Here is a 15,397-nt window from a genome sequence, read left to right on the forward strand (position 1 = left end):
AACCTTCAACTTTGAAGGAGGTCAGGTTCGATGCAAGGATATCTGAATGGCATTGGTTAGCCTACCAACATTCTTACTTCTATGTTAATGAAATTTAAAACTCAGTGCCAGTTCTTATCAGTGAAATGAAATTTGGTTTTCTGACCTACGTGACAATTAAGGTTAGAAACTAATACAAAAATGTAAAAAAACCCAAACCATATATTTTCAACAAATTTATTAATTTCTTCCTGAGAGACTAAATTCAGTACAATATTTGTTTTCATAACATCCAACATGTCTTATGTCAAACTTAACCACTTTCTATGCAGTGAGTGTGGTGGGGTGATCTATTTTATTTGACTACCCTCAATGTAATTCATTTGGGTAGTTCTAAAGCGTATCAGTGATCGAAATGTTTCTCCCTACAGTTACTCCTGCATTCTCAATCAGTTTCTTCCGCACATCATCTAAAGAAAATTTATGTGGTGTGATTACACTCTTTAATACCAAGATTTCTAAAACTAGGAAAAACACCAACATTTAAAACATCAGTGTTTCTAGTCAAGGATAGTTCAATTAAATTTCATCAGTACATTATATTATAGTTTAACTCATGCTAGAAATGTTAAAACCCAAGATCTTCTGAGTCACATAATACCAACATTTCATATTAATGAATAAATTACTCGGGTTTCATACAAAGATATTAAGTGATGAGAAACAGAAAAAGCCAAGCTTTCAAGAGCTCTTAAAAAAAATACAGAACAAACTAATGAACACAACTACACAAAATATACACTAACCAATTGCAAACTAAACTAAAGATTAACCTTAAAAAAATACACTTTAGAACTTCGTGATACCCTCATAAAATGCAGCAAACTAAGGGTATTAAAACAATAGTCATTATTTTAGTCACTGTGCATCAAGTCTAAAAGATCCAGATAAAGGAAATGTTTTGTTTTTGATTCAGTTTAAATACTTTAAAATTGGAAATATGTAATAATTGATAGTATAATTAAATTTTAAAGAATATACACAAATGATTTGAACAGGTTTTATATTCAGTAACTTGCATGGTTTTTACACTGGCACTTTTATCACTAATTTAGGAGAATCAGATGCATTTCCCTCCATATACTTAGGCACTAAGATTTCAAATTTATAAATATGGTAGTATTTTAAATATTAAATTTTTACATGAATATTGGGTTCATCCTTGTTTTCCTTTGTTTCCTAGGTATTATCCAGTTTTGTAAGGAAAACACTTTTATATCACAATCAAAACTTGTCTTGGTTACTAGACTGTAGCCATAATTGGGTTACAGTCACTTAGATTCATTATTTGGAATTCTACTTACTAAGGCAGACCTAAATGAAACTTATCTTCTAGAACAATTTCACATTTGCATTTACCTGCACTGCAGAATGGGTTTAAACAATATTTTAGCTGTTAAGAAATATTTAATTTACTTAAACTTGTTAGTTTTGGCTACTCGGAACTCCTAGAGTAGTCAACTTTCCCTTTGAGTTCACTTTAAACTATATCTGATTCATTCCAAATAGAAGATTTTTAAATAGAAGTTAGACTTCATTAAGGTATTAACTTTAAATCTGAAAGAAAATTAATGTATTGAATTTTTCAAGTTTGACAAGTTCATTAAAATTTTTTAGCATGTCTTGATACATTTACTTATCAGCTTTTTATTCTTCTTTCTGCTGGCATTTCCTTAATGTTTGTTTGCTTCACCTCTCTGGTTCATTGGATTGCTACTATTTATGTTTTCATGGACTTTGTCTTCACAGTTCACTATATCTTGTAAAGCCTTTTCCACATCTGTTTGGCCAGCTGTACTGGCTGTTTTTGGCAAGGTCATCTGCAGTGCACACCACAGGGTAGTGCGTGCTTTCCGAGTAGCCACACACATCTCTTTAATCGCTGAAGCAAGGGCAAAAACATCTGTAAAAAAAATTAAGGGTCAGTTCATATTAGATACATTTTATATATTCCTTAACTCTTAAGAAGCCCAATGTTGTGCTATTAAATGTTCAAACATTATTTTTACAAAAGAAGGATGGCTATTGACTGGACTGAAGTATTTGGCTTAGTATTTAAAATTGTTTGGTACTCTATTTCTTGTAGGACAATGACTATGCTTTGGGTAGAACAGACTTTGACAAGAGTTAATTAAATGGGTAAAATTAACAAAACTGATCAAAGTAAATTATATGGGCATCATTTACTGATTTATTCTTCACCTAAGTGTAAATTTTAGAAATCCAACCTTTTAACCTCAGAATCTGATTTTAACAACATTCAAATGATCTCACTGCCTTATCAAAAGAATATGTATTAACACTTATACCTCTGTCATCTTGGCATCTAGGAACTCCTTGCCTTTGCCGATTTGAAGCATTAACAATTTCATCCTTTCTCCGTGACTGTACAATGTGAATGGACTCCAAATGTCGATCAAGAGCAGTAGATATATTGGCATGAAGGGGAGAGCTTCGAAGACGTTCCATTTTGCCTAGTAGAGTCACAACCTGAGGGAAATATTTTAAATTTTGATAAGGCATATAATCATACTTCCCTGTCTTTTAAGTAAGAACAAATCTTCAGTGAAGCAGAATAGAGATGAGGACAATAATATTCATCTAATAAATAACTGCCTATGGTGTCCTATTTTCCCTGCTGGGGAAAACAAAGCTGTAAAGTCAATCTTTTGTACCTACTTATTTGAGTAATCTGGGAATAAGCAACAGTTAAAAAAACTGAACATTCAAACATTTCCACATTACTGACAGTAAGTGCAAATTTAAGATCTAACATTGTTTTTTGCAAATAAGAGAACAGCCTGCTCTATTAAATTCTAGAAAATTTTGAAATTACAAAGGAAATAACAGGAATAATCATTTGTTAAATCATAAAATGATCTAACATCAGGATTCTTTATATTTGAAATGATACATAAATTTTCCAAAACAAGATTATTATATAAAATTATGCATACCCATATCCTTCAGTATTTTTCAGTTTTTCAATATTTAATCCACTGTTGGATATACTTAGTGTTTGTCAAATAACTCAAACAGGGTTAAGAAAATGAAAGACAGTAATTACCTGTTATTTACCAGCTTACTCATCAAGCTAGAAAAAATGTTTGTGTCTAAGAAATGGACTTTCCATATAGATAATATTCAAAATTATTTTTACTTTAGAATTCTTTTCTTGAGCATTAACTCTATGTTAATTGGGTTTCTTAAAGAGGAACCATTTAAGTTACTAAACCTACTTTAAAAATAATTAAGGGGGTGCAATTTCCCTTTCCCTAAATATTAATCATAGTTCTAGGATCAAACTTGCAAACGTATATATTTAAAGAGTTATGCATAAATGTGAATTTAAAACTCCTTCAAAACTCTTGGTTTTAAAATTTTACCGAACAATTAAAAAAATCCATTATTGGGTGTTTTTACAGCTTACTCTGGCTTGTTCCCGAAGTTCATCCACAATTAAGCGATCAACTCGAGATGGGTTGGAGGTTAGCCTTGGAATTGGAGTGTTGTTAGTACTGGATACTTTTTTTCCTGGGTAATTCTTGGCCAGGGCCAATTCAGTCTGTAAAAAATTATATAACTTTTACATGCTGAACTTTCTACATATGACTCAAAACTGAATAACATTTCTCCTAGGCCTAAGAAATAAATTGAAAATCACAACTTTAAAATTGTTTCCATTTCTTTCTCTCTTTTTTAAAAAAAGATTTATTTGAGACAGAGCGAGCAAGCACCGGTGGAGGAAGGGAGAGGGAGAAGCAGACTCCCCACTGAGCAGGGAGCCTGATTTTTGGGGGTGGGGGGGTTCAATGATCCCAGGAGTCTGAGATCATGGCCTGAACCGATGGCAGACACAACCAACTGAGCCACCCAGCCTCCCATTTTGGTCTTAAAAGGGAAAAAATCCAAACCACAATACCACCATATTTTTCTGCCATATTTAATGCATATAAAATACCCAAAGGCTCTGACAGTTTAATACTTAATTAAAAGAACTTCTTAAGGGTGCCTGGGTGGCTCAGTTGGTCAAAGGACTGCCTTTGGCTCAGGTCACGATCCAGGGGTCCTGGGATCAAGCCCACACTGCAAGGGGGGGGGGTCTTTGCTCAGCAGGGAATCGGCTTCCCCCTCTCTCTCTGCCTGCCTCTCTTTCTACTTGTGATCTCTCTCTGTGTCAAATAAATAAATACAATCTTTAAAAACAAAAAAGTAGTTTCTACTACTCAAACACAATCCTAAGCCAGGCAGGCACCCCCCAAAATATATCTTTAACCCATTAAGGAAAAAGTCTACTTCAAAGGCAAAATAAACTTTACATAAAGAACTACTTTTTTAAGTTTCAAATTTAAGTCATCTAATTAATTCCTTAGTGTCATGGACTTAATAAATACGGTACATTACAGAAGAATTCAGCTTAGAAATGAGGCGAGTACTCTTAAACTACTCAAATAAAATGAAGACAGGCAGAGGGAACATCCTAAATTACTCCTATAAGGATAGCTTTGTGTTACCTTTTTTCTCTCCTTTTCTAATGCTCTCCATTGTTCATAGCACTCTTCTAGTCGAATATGAAGTTCACTGGCTGGTCCACTACGGGTTTTAATTGGTCTTTGAAATCCAAAAGTTGGCACGAAACCAGAAAAGGAATTATCACCATACATCATATCATTAAAATAAGGGTATAAATGGCTTAAGTCATCATAAGAAAACAAATCATAAGAATCCAACAGTGGAACAACTGAATGGCCAAATGGGTGAGTGGATCTTAGGGGAAACCCATTTGAACTAAGTGGTTGAAAACTCTGATTATGCCTTAAATCTCCCATCATATAATTATTAGAAAAGCATGATGCCTGTGTGCGATTCACACGGCTATTAATATTGTTGTCTCCACTTCCCTGTCTGTGGCTATTAAAATGACCCTGTGACTCCAACAGATCTTGATATGTATTTTGAGATAAGCCATCTAAATGTTTTGGACCTTCCTCAGGATCATAATGTCCACTCTGAGGCTTAGCTTGAAAATTATGTTTGTTTACATTTTCAATGATCCCATACTGCTGAGCTGAATAGTTATCACAAAATCCATTTGGTTGCTTTATTTTTTTATCAGTAACTGATTCAAAGAGATTTTCTTCTCCAGTCTTTGTCAGTCCTTCCATGTGATTGACAGATTGAATTCTTTCTGCACCATTGTAACTGAAATCAAAACTAGAAAATGCTGAAGGGTTTTCTTGGCAATACTTCTGAAATAAACTGCTATTTGGGGTTAAATTTGTGGATGACAGTTGGGGGAAATCTGAAGAATGGTTAGAACCTTTTGAAGCTACACTTAAGTGGCTATTTAATTTCATCAAGTTACCTTGATTCCGATAAGGAATAGGAGTGTTATTTTTTGGTTGGACATTCATCCAAGTTGGTCTGTTTAAGTTGATACCTCCTGAAGATGTTGCTGAGTTTGGTAATAAATTCACAGATTTAAAATACTCAGAATTTGGGGGGTCAGGTTTTGTAAACTGTTGTTTTTCTGTGACATTAGCAAAATCATTATTAGCTGGACAAGCTGTGTGAGGTTTTAGTCCAAATTCTGATTTTAAGCCAAAATCAGCAGTGAATGCTGCTTCCTTTGCAAACTGCTTTTCTGTCAGATGTGGTGTGGTTTTTGGAAATGTGAAATTCTGCTGGTCAGGTATTGTCTCCTCCATTTTTTTCTGATTTGCTGGTTTAACCTGAAATAACTTTGTGTAGGTGTCTGCTTCTACAGTTGGTGTTTCAGGTGTGCCATTGGCTAATTTTTTACTATCTTGGACACTAAAATTCGAACACTTATTAATCTTAGCCTTATTAGGATGAACATATTCTGGGTATCTGCAATAATCTGTGTTTTCATTGTATCTGTTAAATTGAGAAAGAAACATCTCTGCCCTTTTCTGCTGTAATGGTGCTTCAAGACCTTTAGCACATATTTTCTCTCTTCCATAAGGGTAAGTATCAACTCCTGTTTCTTTCATGATGTCAGACAGACCAGTTTGTGATGTAAAACAGTTTTTGACAAATGGATAATCTTGGAATGTTGTCTTAGCTGTATCATTTGTCTGGATATTGTAACAGTTAGAATGATCACTTCGTGAGGGGTACATCCATTCTTCAAGGTCTAAACCAGTAAATCCATGATAAAGTTCATCTATTTTTTGTTGTGGTGTTAGATTACTATTATGCAGGTATTGCTTTTCCACTGCTGACACAGATTCACCACTATAAAAAGCTTGCTGAGAGATGGCTGTATCTATTGGCCTTTTGGTTTCTGTTAAGAGGTCATGGTGATCTGCAAATCTGCTTGTGTTCATTGGCCAAACTGACTTTAAATTGGAGGAGCAGGTCCTAGAACAAGTAAATATATTTAATTACAACTTAGGTTTTAAATGACTTTATTGCCTTAGTGGAAAAGGTAGGACAGGTTTTCAAAACATATTACCTCACTGCCCCACTATCTATCTAATGCTTTCTAATTTTTCCTTATAAACTACTGTAACATCCAAATAATTTTCTATCACTTGAAATGTCACATGCTACATAAATATGCATTTTAATCTTAATATGTCTACATTATACTTTCCCAAGAGGCATTAACTAAGGCCTGAGGCTGGTGACTGCATGATCTTACATGAATTGTTTATCTATAGTAAGCAGAAAACAAAGTAAGTTTCTCCTTTAAGTTATTATACAATACAAAAAAGTTGATGGCAACTTTTTAAATGAAAAAGATGTACTTTGCTGAAAGTATTACTGAAATTAAAATATTTTAATTGGTTACATGTGTGCTGCACATTTCCCTACCTATGAAATAGGGTATTTGGGTAATATGGCTTCCACACCCCAAAAAACAATGTATTTAAAAATTTTTTACCATATAAATAAAGTCCATACATATTTCTACACAGCACTAATGATAGTTTCATTCTTTAGGATATATCTATAAAAGCTCTTTGGAATTTATATTCTTTAAGCCAAAATTTAGCTCATAAACTTGAGGGGAAAAGCTCTGAATTATGCAAGAATAATTTTCCAAATGAAAGTTCTTAAGATCAAATTAAACTTTAGTATGAAAGTTCCAATTGTATGGCAAATACCTCAGAAAAATCAAGGCTGCTAGATACAAATCTGTGAATTAAGATGTCTATCATCAGATGATCCTTTATTAAATAAGAATAAAAGCTAATAATAAATACAGTAATCTAGTATATGTGAATTTAAAAGCTTACTATATACCATACGGCTTATATAATATACTAACCCCTCAGCAAAATATGGCTGTGACTTATCTTGTTCTTCCAAAATATTAGACACAAGTCCATATAAGTCTGTTTCACTGCCATAGTCATTTCTTTCTGTTTGAATCCTAAAAATAAATGAATATCACATGTAAATTCTTTTCCTCATACTGAAATACAATATATTGATTTCTATTTCCAGACTTATTATATCATTATTTTCCTATAAAATATTTGGATTGGATTTATACCATCATTTCAAATAAAGAGGGAATGGGAACTCAAGAATATTTTCCACTTCAGCATAGTGCCTATGCTACATAAGTGTTTCTCCTTCATTTCAAATCCTACGTCTAATTCACGATGTATGCTTAACTCCTATTTCTCCAAAACACATGCTATTCATTTTAGGTTCCAAGAACTAAATCTCTGACCTATGATGTTTTAGACAGGCTTGGCTCCATGGCTCCTTCTAAAAGCATATCTGGTCCCATTATACATTATTCCATCAACACTTGCTCAGTTTCTTCATTTGTGATTTGAAAACCATACAAATCTGCTGCTCTATTTTTGTGACTCTTTAGACCAAATGTTGGATTTAAAAAGTGAAATGTGATATGGTCATCCTAGATACCACACCTATTGCAGTTGTCTCTTAAATGTAACAGATTTGTGGGCTATCCCAAATCCTTACTAAAGTAACTGGAACTCTATGTACCTGAAATTGTACCTTGTGACTAACACTAAATAATACAAAATGTAAAAACCACAAGGAGATCAAAATTAGTCCTTTTTACCTCCTATGTATTTAAAGTAATTTGTTCCTAGAAGTAGTATGTTGCTTTAGGTTGTAACTTCTTGTTTTCTCACATTTTATTTCTAACACTTCATAATGTTAGGTATTTAAGAAATAAAAATACCTTATATTTGGATAACACTCAAACATTTCACTGATCTTCATAACACAGGATGGGCAAGAATTAGTAATCATTAAGCTACTGAAGAATGAGGATTTGAGATTTTAAGAAACTTGTATTTTGTGGCACCTGGGTGGCTCAGTTGGTTAAGCCGCTGCCTTCGGCTCAGGTCATGATCCCAGGTTCCTGGGATCCAGTCCCGCATCAGGCTCTCTCTGCTCAGCAGGGAGCCTGCTTCCCCCCCTTTCTCTGTCTGCCTCTCTGCCTACTTGTGATCTCTCTCGCTGTCAAATAAATAAAATCTTAAAAAAAACCCTTGTATTTTGCAAGTGTATTTGATTTGCCAAACTGTATACTTGCTGAACAAGTGGTATGCCTACAAGTCTAATGCTTTCTCCACTATGTTGTATTATTTCAAAAAGATTCAATGTGAAGTTTTTTGTATATTAATATATTAGTATCTATCTAAAAAATTCAATGTAATATATACTAAACTATTAATAGTTATTATTGGGAAGTGTTAAAGATTAAGGTGAACAACTGCCTTCTTTCCTGTATTTCTGTAAAGTCTGAATTTTTTCAATGAACACAGAGCAACTTAAAAATATTTTTATAGAATTATATATGTCTTTCTAATAAAATCACTATTTTATAGAACTTACTAAAACTTTAAAATTTTTAACATTTAAAAAAGAATTTTAAAGTAATCTCTAGGAGTACCTGGGTGATGCAGTGGGTTAGGAGACCAACTCTTGGTTTCACCTCAGGTGGTGAGATCAAGCCCCATGATGGGGCTTAGAGCACAGAGCCTGTTTAAGATTCTCTCCTTCGGGGCGCCTGGGTGGCTCAGTGGTTTGGGCTGCTGCCTTCGGCTCAGGTCATGATCTCAGGGTCCTGGGATCGAGCCCCGCATCGGGCTCCCTGCTCCGCAGGAAGCCTGCTTCCCTCTCTCTCTCTCTCTCTCTGCCTGCCTCTCTGCCTACTTGTGATCTGTCTGTCAAATAAATAAATAAAATCTTTAAAAAAAAAAAAATTCTCTCCCTCTCCCTCTGCCCCTCCCACTTATGCTCTCTCTCTAAAATAAATAAATAAATCTTTTAAAAAAAAGTAATTTCTACATCCAACATGAGGCCTGAACTCACAACCCTGAGATCAAGAGTCACATGCTCTACTGATTGAGGCACTTAAAATTTTATTAATTAAAGAATATTAAAAATTGGGGAGCCTGGCTGGCTCAGTCAGTGAAGCATGTGGCTCTTGATCTCGGGGTCCTGAGTTCAAGCCCTATGGCGGGCATAAAATTTACTTAAAAAAAAAAAAAGAATAAACATGTAAGATTTTTAAAATAATTATTTTCCAATTAAACTAAAGATGTATGAACTTTGGGATGTCTGGGTGGCTCAGCTGGTTAAGCAGCTGCCTTTGGCTCAGGTCATGATCCCAGCGTCCTGGGATGGAGTCCCACATTGGGCTCCTTGCTTGGCAGGGAGCCTGCTTCTCCCTCTGCCTCTGCCTGCCACTCTGTCTGCCTGTGCTCGCTCTTGCTTTTCTCTCTATGACAAATGAATAAATAAAATCTTTAAAAAAAAAAAAGATGTATAAATTTCTATCAACTGCTCTCTTATACATAATTAAAGTAACAGTAGATGGCACTCCCTCTTTTGCAACAGGCTCCCAAAATATCCTACACTTTTTTAAACTTCACTATACTTGTGCCCAGGAAGTCACTGTCATCATAGTCATCATTATCCTCATTGTAAGATCTCTAAAGGTAGGAATAATATTTGCCATGTTAATTCTAGTATTCCCAGTATGAGAGATCTGGCATAGAGTAGGCCTTTATTATTAATGGAATTGAAAAATAACTAAAAGTATCTTATATTTGATAAAATCCTGTTTGTTGTATATTTGTGAAGGAAATAATTACTAAAAATTTAGAACTGGATGAAAAAAGTAGATAAAAAATTATAACTCATTTATATAAGTTATCCTTAGAAAGAGGAATTTAATATGTATGCACTAAGGATTGCCTCTAATGAATAAAAAAAGTAATGAGCTAAAAATTATACACAAAATCTGCTCAGTTCAGGATTTCTAAAAGTTTTTTTTTTAAAGATTTTATTTATTTTATTTGACAGAGATCACAAGTAGGCAGAGAGGCAGGCAGAGAGAGAGGGAAGAGGAAGCAGGCTCCCTGCTAAGCAGAGAGCCCGATGCGGGGCTCGATCCCAGGACCCTGGGATCATGACCTGAGCCGAAGGCAGAGGCTTTAACCCACTGAGCCACCCAGGCGCCCCAGGATTTCTAAAAGTTTAATAAACACAGAATTATAATGCCATGACATTAAAATCCTGATATAGGGAAAAAAGAGCTAATACAACTGGGTTCCCATGTAATCAAACTTAAAAAGAACTTCATTTAGCCTGAAAAATCTGATTTATTAATTTACCTGTTCTTTACATTGATCTGAGAATTAGAAGGCTGTTTAATATCATCTCCATAAGTAGACCATGGTGCATAGAAAAGTGAAGAATCTACAGAATTTGAATATTCTGTTGATGAAGAAAGTGGAGTATAGGTCTGCCTTAGGTCAACACTGTCTTCACTCTGAAATTTTAAAGACATATTTGCATATCAGACACATCAAAATTACATTTATTATAAAATATTAGTGAAATAATAAGAAATTAGAGGTAACAGCCCATGTGTAAGTGCTGGAAGACTTAAAATCTAGATTTACCAGTTAAGTTTGTTTTCTACTAGGGGTTGGCGACTTTTTTCTGTAAGGGACAAATAATAAATATTTTAGGTTTTTCTAGATGTTAAGGTCTCTGTTGAAACTCCTTAGCTCTGCTTTTCTAGCACCAGAGCAAACAAAAGACAATATGTAAAGGGCATAGCTATGTTCCAATAAGATTTTGTTTATACAATGAGGCACTGGGCAGATCTGATCTGTAATTGTTGCTTATCCCTGGTATGAAACACCTACAATTACCACACTTTTAACTTTTCTGAACAGATGAGAATTGTGTGGAAACCAGCAGTGTTATTTTCAAGTAATCATTTACAAAATTTGGTCTTAATGCCCCCAATCTGTGAAAAAAGTGAATGTTTTTTCATATTTATATAGAATATTTCATAGACTTTTTGAAGAAATTTCATATAACATTATATTCATTCAACCTTGTGACTTAAGTACTCTACTTTAAAAAGAGGGAAACTGAGGCTACAGATTACTGAGCTGATAGATGGTAAAACTACACCCAAACTCAAGGCCTTACTCCTACTGTAGGACCTTTTAAATAGTATCTTCAATTTTCAGCCTACTTTCAATTTCCAAGAGATATTATAAAAATGACATGACACATAAAATTTTATGATCTCTTTAGAAATTTAATAGCTATTACTACAATTAGAAGAAAAATACAAACTCATTTTTCTCTTTTTGTGGATACTTCTAGAATGAACTTTGAGTAAATAAGGTAAAAAAATTTTGAATTTTAAGATTTTATTGATTTAAAGTACTGCCTCAAGGGGCAACTGGGTGGCTCAGTTGGTTTAGCCATCTGCCTTCAGCTCAGGTTATGATCCCAGGGTCCTGGGATTGAGCCCCACATCAGGCTCCTTGCTCAACAGGCAGCATTCTTCTCCCCCTCCTTTTGTCTGGTGCTCTGCCTGCTTGTGCTCTCTCCCTCTCTCTCTCTGTCAAATAAATAAATGGAATCTTTAAAAAAATAAAATGCTGCCTCTTTCCAAAAGGGATTGATGTTCCAGGAAAATAATTTTAGATACTTAATATAGTAGAATGAATTTAACAAATAATGAAGACTAAACTTAGATGTATTTTATTCTAGAAAATGTTTCTTTAAGGAAGACTGAAAGTATAAATTCACAAAATGTTTTAAATTAACATATATTAAAATACATAAAATATTTAAAAATAAAATTAACATATAATGTATTATTTGTTTCAAGGGTATAGGTCTGTGATTCATTAGTCTTACATAATGGAGAGCACTCACTATAGCATATATCGTCCCAATGTCCATCACCCAGCCACCCCATCCTTCCCGTTCCCCTCCCCTCTAGCAACCCTCAGTTTGTTTCCTGAGATTAAGAGTCTCTTATGGTTTGTCTCCCTTAGTTTCACAAATTTTAACTCTCCAAATGAAACCTGAGATGTAATAACTATAAATATCCAGACACAGTAGAAATGGTATTTTCTTATAAATTGATAAAATATAATCCTGACTGAAAATATTTTCTAATTGTTTTTATACTCTTAATCAAAATTTATATAAAGAGAGAAGACATACTTAGATCAAAGTATTCTTAAATTTTTGTTCATTATAGACATTATTGAAATTCAACTCTTTAAATATATAAGAGTTTATACTATAGCAAAAAAATATGAAAATCTCTTCCAATCACTCAACTTTAAGAATCTCAAATATCTGACAACCATTTGTTTAAATTCTGGTTATGACTGCTATTTGAAAACTACACATTATAATGTTTATATATATCATGCTGCCTCTTCTGAAGCTGTGGAAACCGAGGTACCAAAGTAATTTTACTAAGTGTGTCACTAAAAAAGTACTTTTACAGAATTTCTTAGTTAGCAATAACTTTTACAAAGGCTTTTATCTTTAGAAACTTTCAAAATTTTATTCCTTTAGTTCTGAATCTTTTTTAAAGATTATATTTTTCTGTCAGAGAGAGCACAAGCAGGGAAGTGGCAGGCAGAGGAGGCAGAGAGAGAAGCAGACTCCTCACTGAGCAAGGAGTGTGATGCAGGACTCCATCCCAGGATGCTGGGATCATGACCTGAGCAGAAGGCACCTGCTTAACAGACTGAGCCACCCAAGGTATCCCAGTTCTCAAGTCTTTATCATAGGCCCACCTAAACTCTCTTTTGGGTATGAAATATCCAAAGTGATAGAAATAATTGTTCATCTTTCTGAGACAGGGATTTAAAAGTAGTATTTTTCAGATTATGCAATATCAAACAAGATATACAGTATTTGAAACCATTCTTTCAAGTTTGTTTTACATATTAAATAAGATTTGAGGATTAGAAAAATTAACTCCTTTATAAGATTGATTTCAGTTAGGTATTCTAGGATAAAAGAAACAGCTAAAGTAACATGGTGGATTTGACCATAATTATACTTTAAATATCTAGATCCTTTTCAGTTAAAACATTTATGGGAATTAAATATGCAAATGCTTGGGGTTGCCATATTAATCAGACTAAATAACTGCAAAATGTATCACTTATATCCTGCTATACTTAACAGATTGAAATTAAGTCTAAGTAAATTTTAGGAGCTGTATAAACGTTACAGAGAACAGTAGAATGCTGGTCTTAGCAGTGAAAAGACCTGTGTTCCACTTGGGAACACGAAAGGAGCTCTCTCAGCCTCAGTTTCCCAGTCTGTACAGTGGATGTAATACTATACAAAGTTGTAACGTGGATTAAAGAAAATTATTTATTTTGGGATATTGTTATAATTCAAAGTATAACAATATCAGTACTGATGTCCTGGTTAAATAATTTCAAATGATTTACACTGCCCTAAGCCTAATTTAGTATGATTAATAAAACTGAGTGTTTTAGGTGAGGTGAAAGGCACCATGTAATCTAAGACACTGCTAAAGCCAGAAAATGAATGAGTGCAGGAAAATTTCGCCTTCAGATGATCAAAATTATGTTTGTACTGACTTGTAATAAATGCTTGAAGGAAAAACTATTTTACGGTCTTACTAATAGGGATTTTCTTATATTTCTGGCCTCACGTTACACTGAGGACAAAATGATAACAAGAATCAATGAAAAATCTTCCTTAACTTGTTTTCAAAGCAAAATATGTATTGTGCAGACTCTACTGAAAATGTTACTGGCCGAAAAAAAGAAAGGGAAGAAAGAAAGAAAATGTTACTGGCTTTCTGGTCCCTACACTTGGAGCAATGTAAAACCTAAGTGAATGGGCTCGGGTAAACGACTTTGATTTCGAAAAAAAAAATCCTCTTAACAAAGGATGGACCTGCGATTTGTAGCAATCATAGAAGGAAGTGGAGCCAGTCAGCATCACGCTGTTGAACACGTCCGTTAGTCTACTGCTGGGGTCGGCACCGAGGTTCCAGCAGCGATTCGCACCTCCACGGAACGCTACCTTGGGCTGCACAAGACAGGGGTAGGAAGCGGGAGAGGCGTCACGCAACGCAAAGCCGGGGCTGGAACGGACGGACGGCTGTTACACCGCCACTGTTTGCCCCGCTCAACTCGGAATCCACTCCGACGCCACCGATCCCGGGGCCCGCGCTTCTGTCCCCAGGATTCCCTGTCTGCCTCCCCGCCAGCGGCGGGCCGACCTCAGGAGGCGGCCCTCGACGGCCCTGACAGACCCGCGCCGGCGGCCACTCTGACCGGCCTCAGCGCCGCGGCCACCCGACATGGATGCGGCAGCGGCTGCTCTGGCGTTGCGGCCACTGCAGTCCGTCCCGTCCGTCCAGTCAGCCCGCGCTGCGCCCCCCAGGCCGGGGCCGCCGGTCGCCGCGCACCCACCCCACCCCCCGCCCGTCCCCGCCCCGCGGCCCGGGTGCCCCGTCGGGGGCTCTCCCCGGCGACCTGCCCTCTCCAGCCCGGCCGCGGCCTCCTCAGAGAACCGCGTCAGGGGACGCGCCCGCTCTTCTGTGGCTCCTCACCGTCGCCATCCTCCAAGCCTGGCCGCCTCCCGGACGCTGACCACCCCCACCGGTTACCTCAAGTCCCTCCCTCGGGCCTGGGGGGTTGAGGGGGCGGGTAGGTGTCTCCACCTCTCACCTCCATGGGGCCCCCCAGCTCCTCCTGGACTAGGTACAGCTCCTGGGGTACGGGGGTGAGGGGGGGCGTCGAGGCCCGGCTCCCTCAGCCCGCACCCCGCCGCTGCTGCCGCCGCCGCCGCCCCGGGCGCTGCCTGGAGCCGGTCTGTGGGTGGGGGGGCCGGAGCGGGGAGGGAGGGGTGGGGGGAGAGGCCGTTACATTGCCTACCCCCCGGCTCGCGACCCGGCACGCGACCCCGCACCGGCCTGCCCCGCCCCACCCTACTCCCTCCTGTGAGGCCCGCCCCCCGCTTCGCACCTCCTCATTGGCCCGCTGCCCACCCAATGGGCAACCGCCTCCAG

At 36.8% G+C, this 15,397-nt stretch overlaps 1 protein-coding gene across 1 annotated transcript; it reads right to left on the minus strand.

Moving 5' to 3' along the window:
* Positions 1-126: 126 nt before the first annotated feature.
* On the minus strand, positions 127-15,397 carry MEIOC (meiosis specific with coiled-coil domain). The gene is made up of 9 exons (XM_059148340.1): positions 15,354-15,397; positions 15,057-15,200; positions 14,278-14,412; positions 10,680-10,837; positions 7,337-7,441; positions 4,554-6,423; positions 3,470-3,604; positions 2,349-2,529; positions 127-1,942 (listed from the first exon to the last, which is right to left on the minus strand). Exons 2-9 carry the CDS (start codon positions 15,060-15,062, stop codon positions 1,713-1,715), a joined length of 2,820 nt encoding a protein of 939 aa, XP_059004323.1. The 5' UTR covers positions 15,063-15,200; positions 15,354-15,397; the 3' UTR covers positions 127-1,712.

Source organism: Mustela lutreola, chromosome 15, assembly GCF_030435805.1.
Source record: "Mustela lutreola isolate mMusLut2 chromosome 15, mMusLut2.pri, whole genome shotgun sequence".
In the NCBI taxonomy this organism is placed as follows: domain Eukaryota; kingdom Metazoa; phylum Chordata; class Mammalia; order Carnivora; family Mustelidae; genus Mustela; species Mustela lutreola.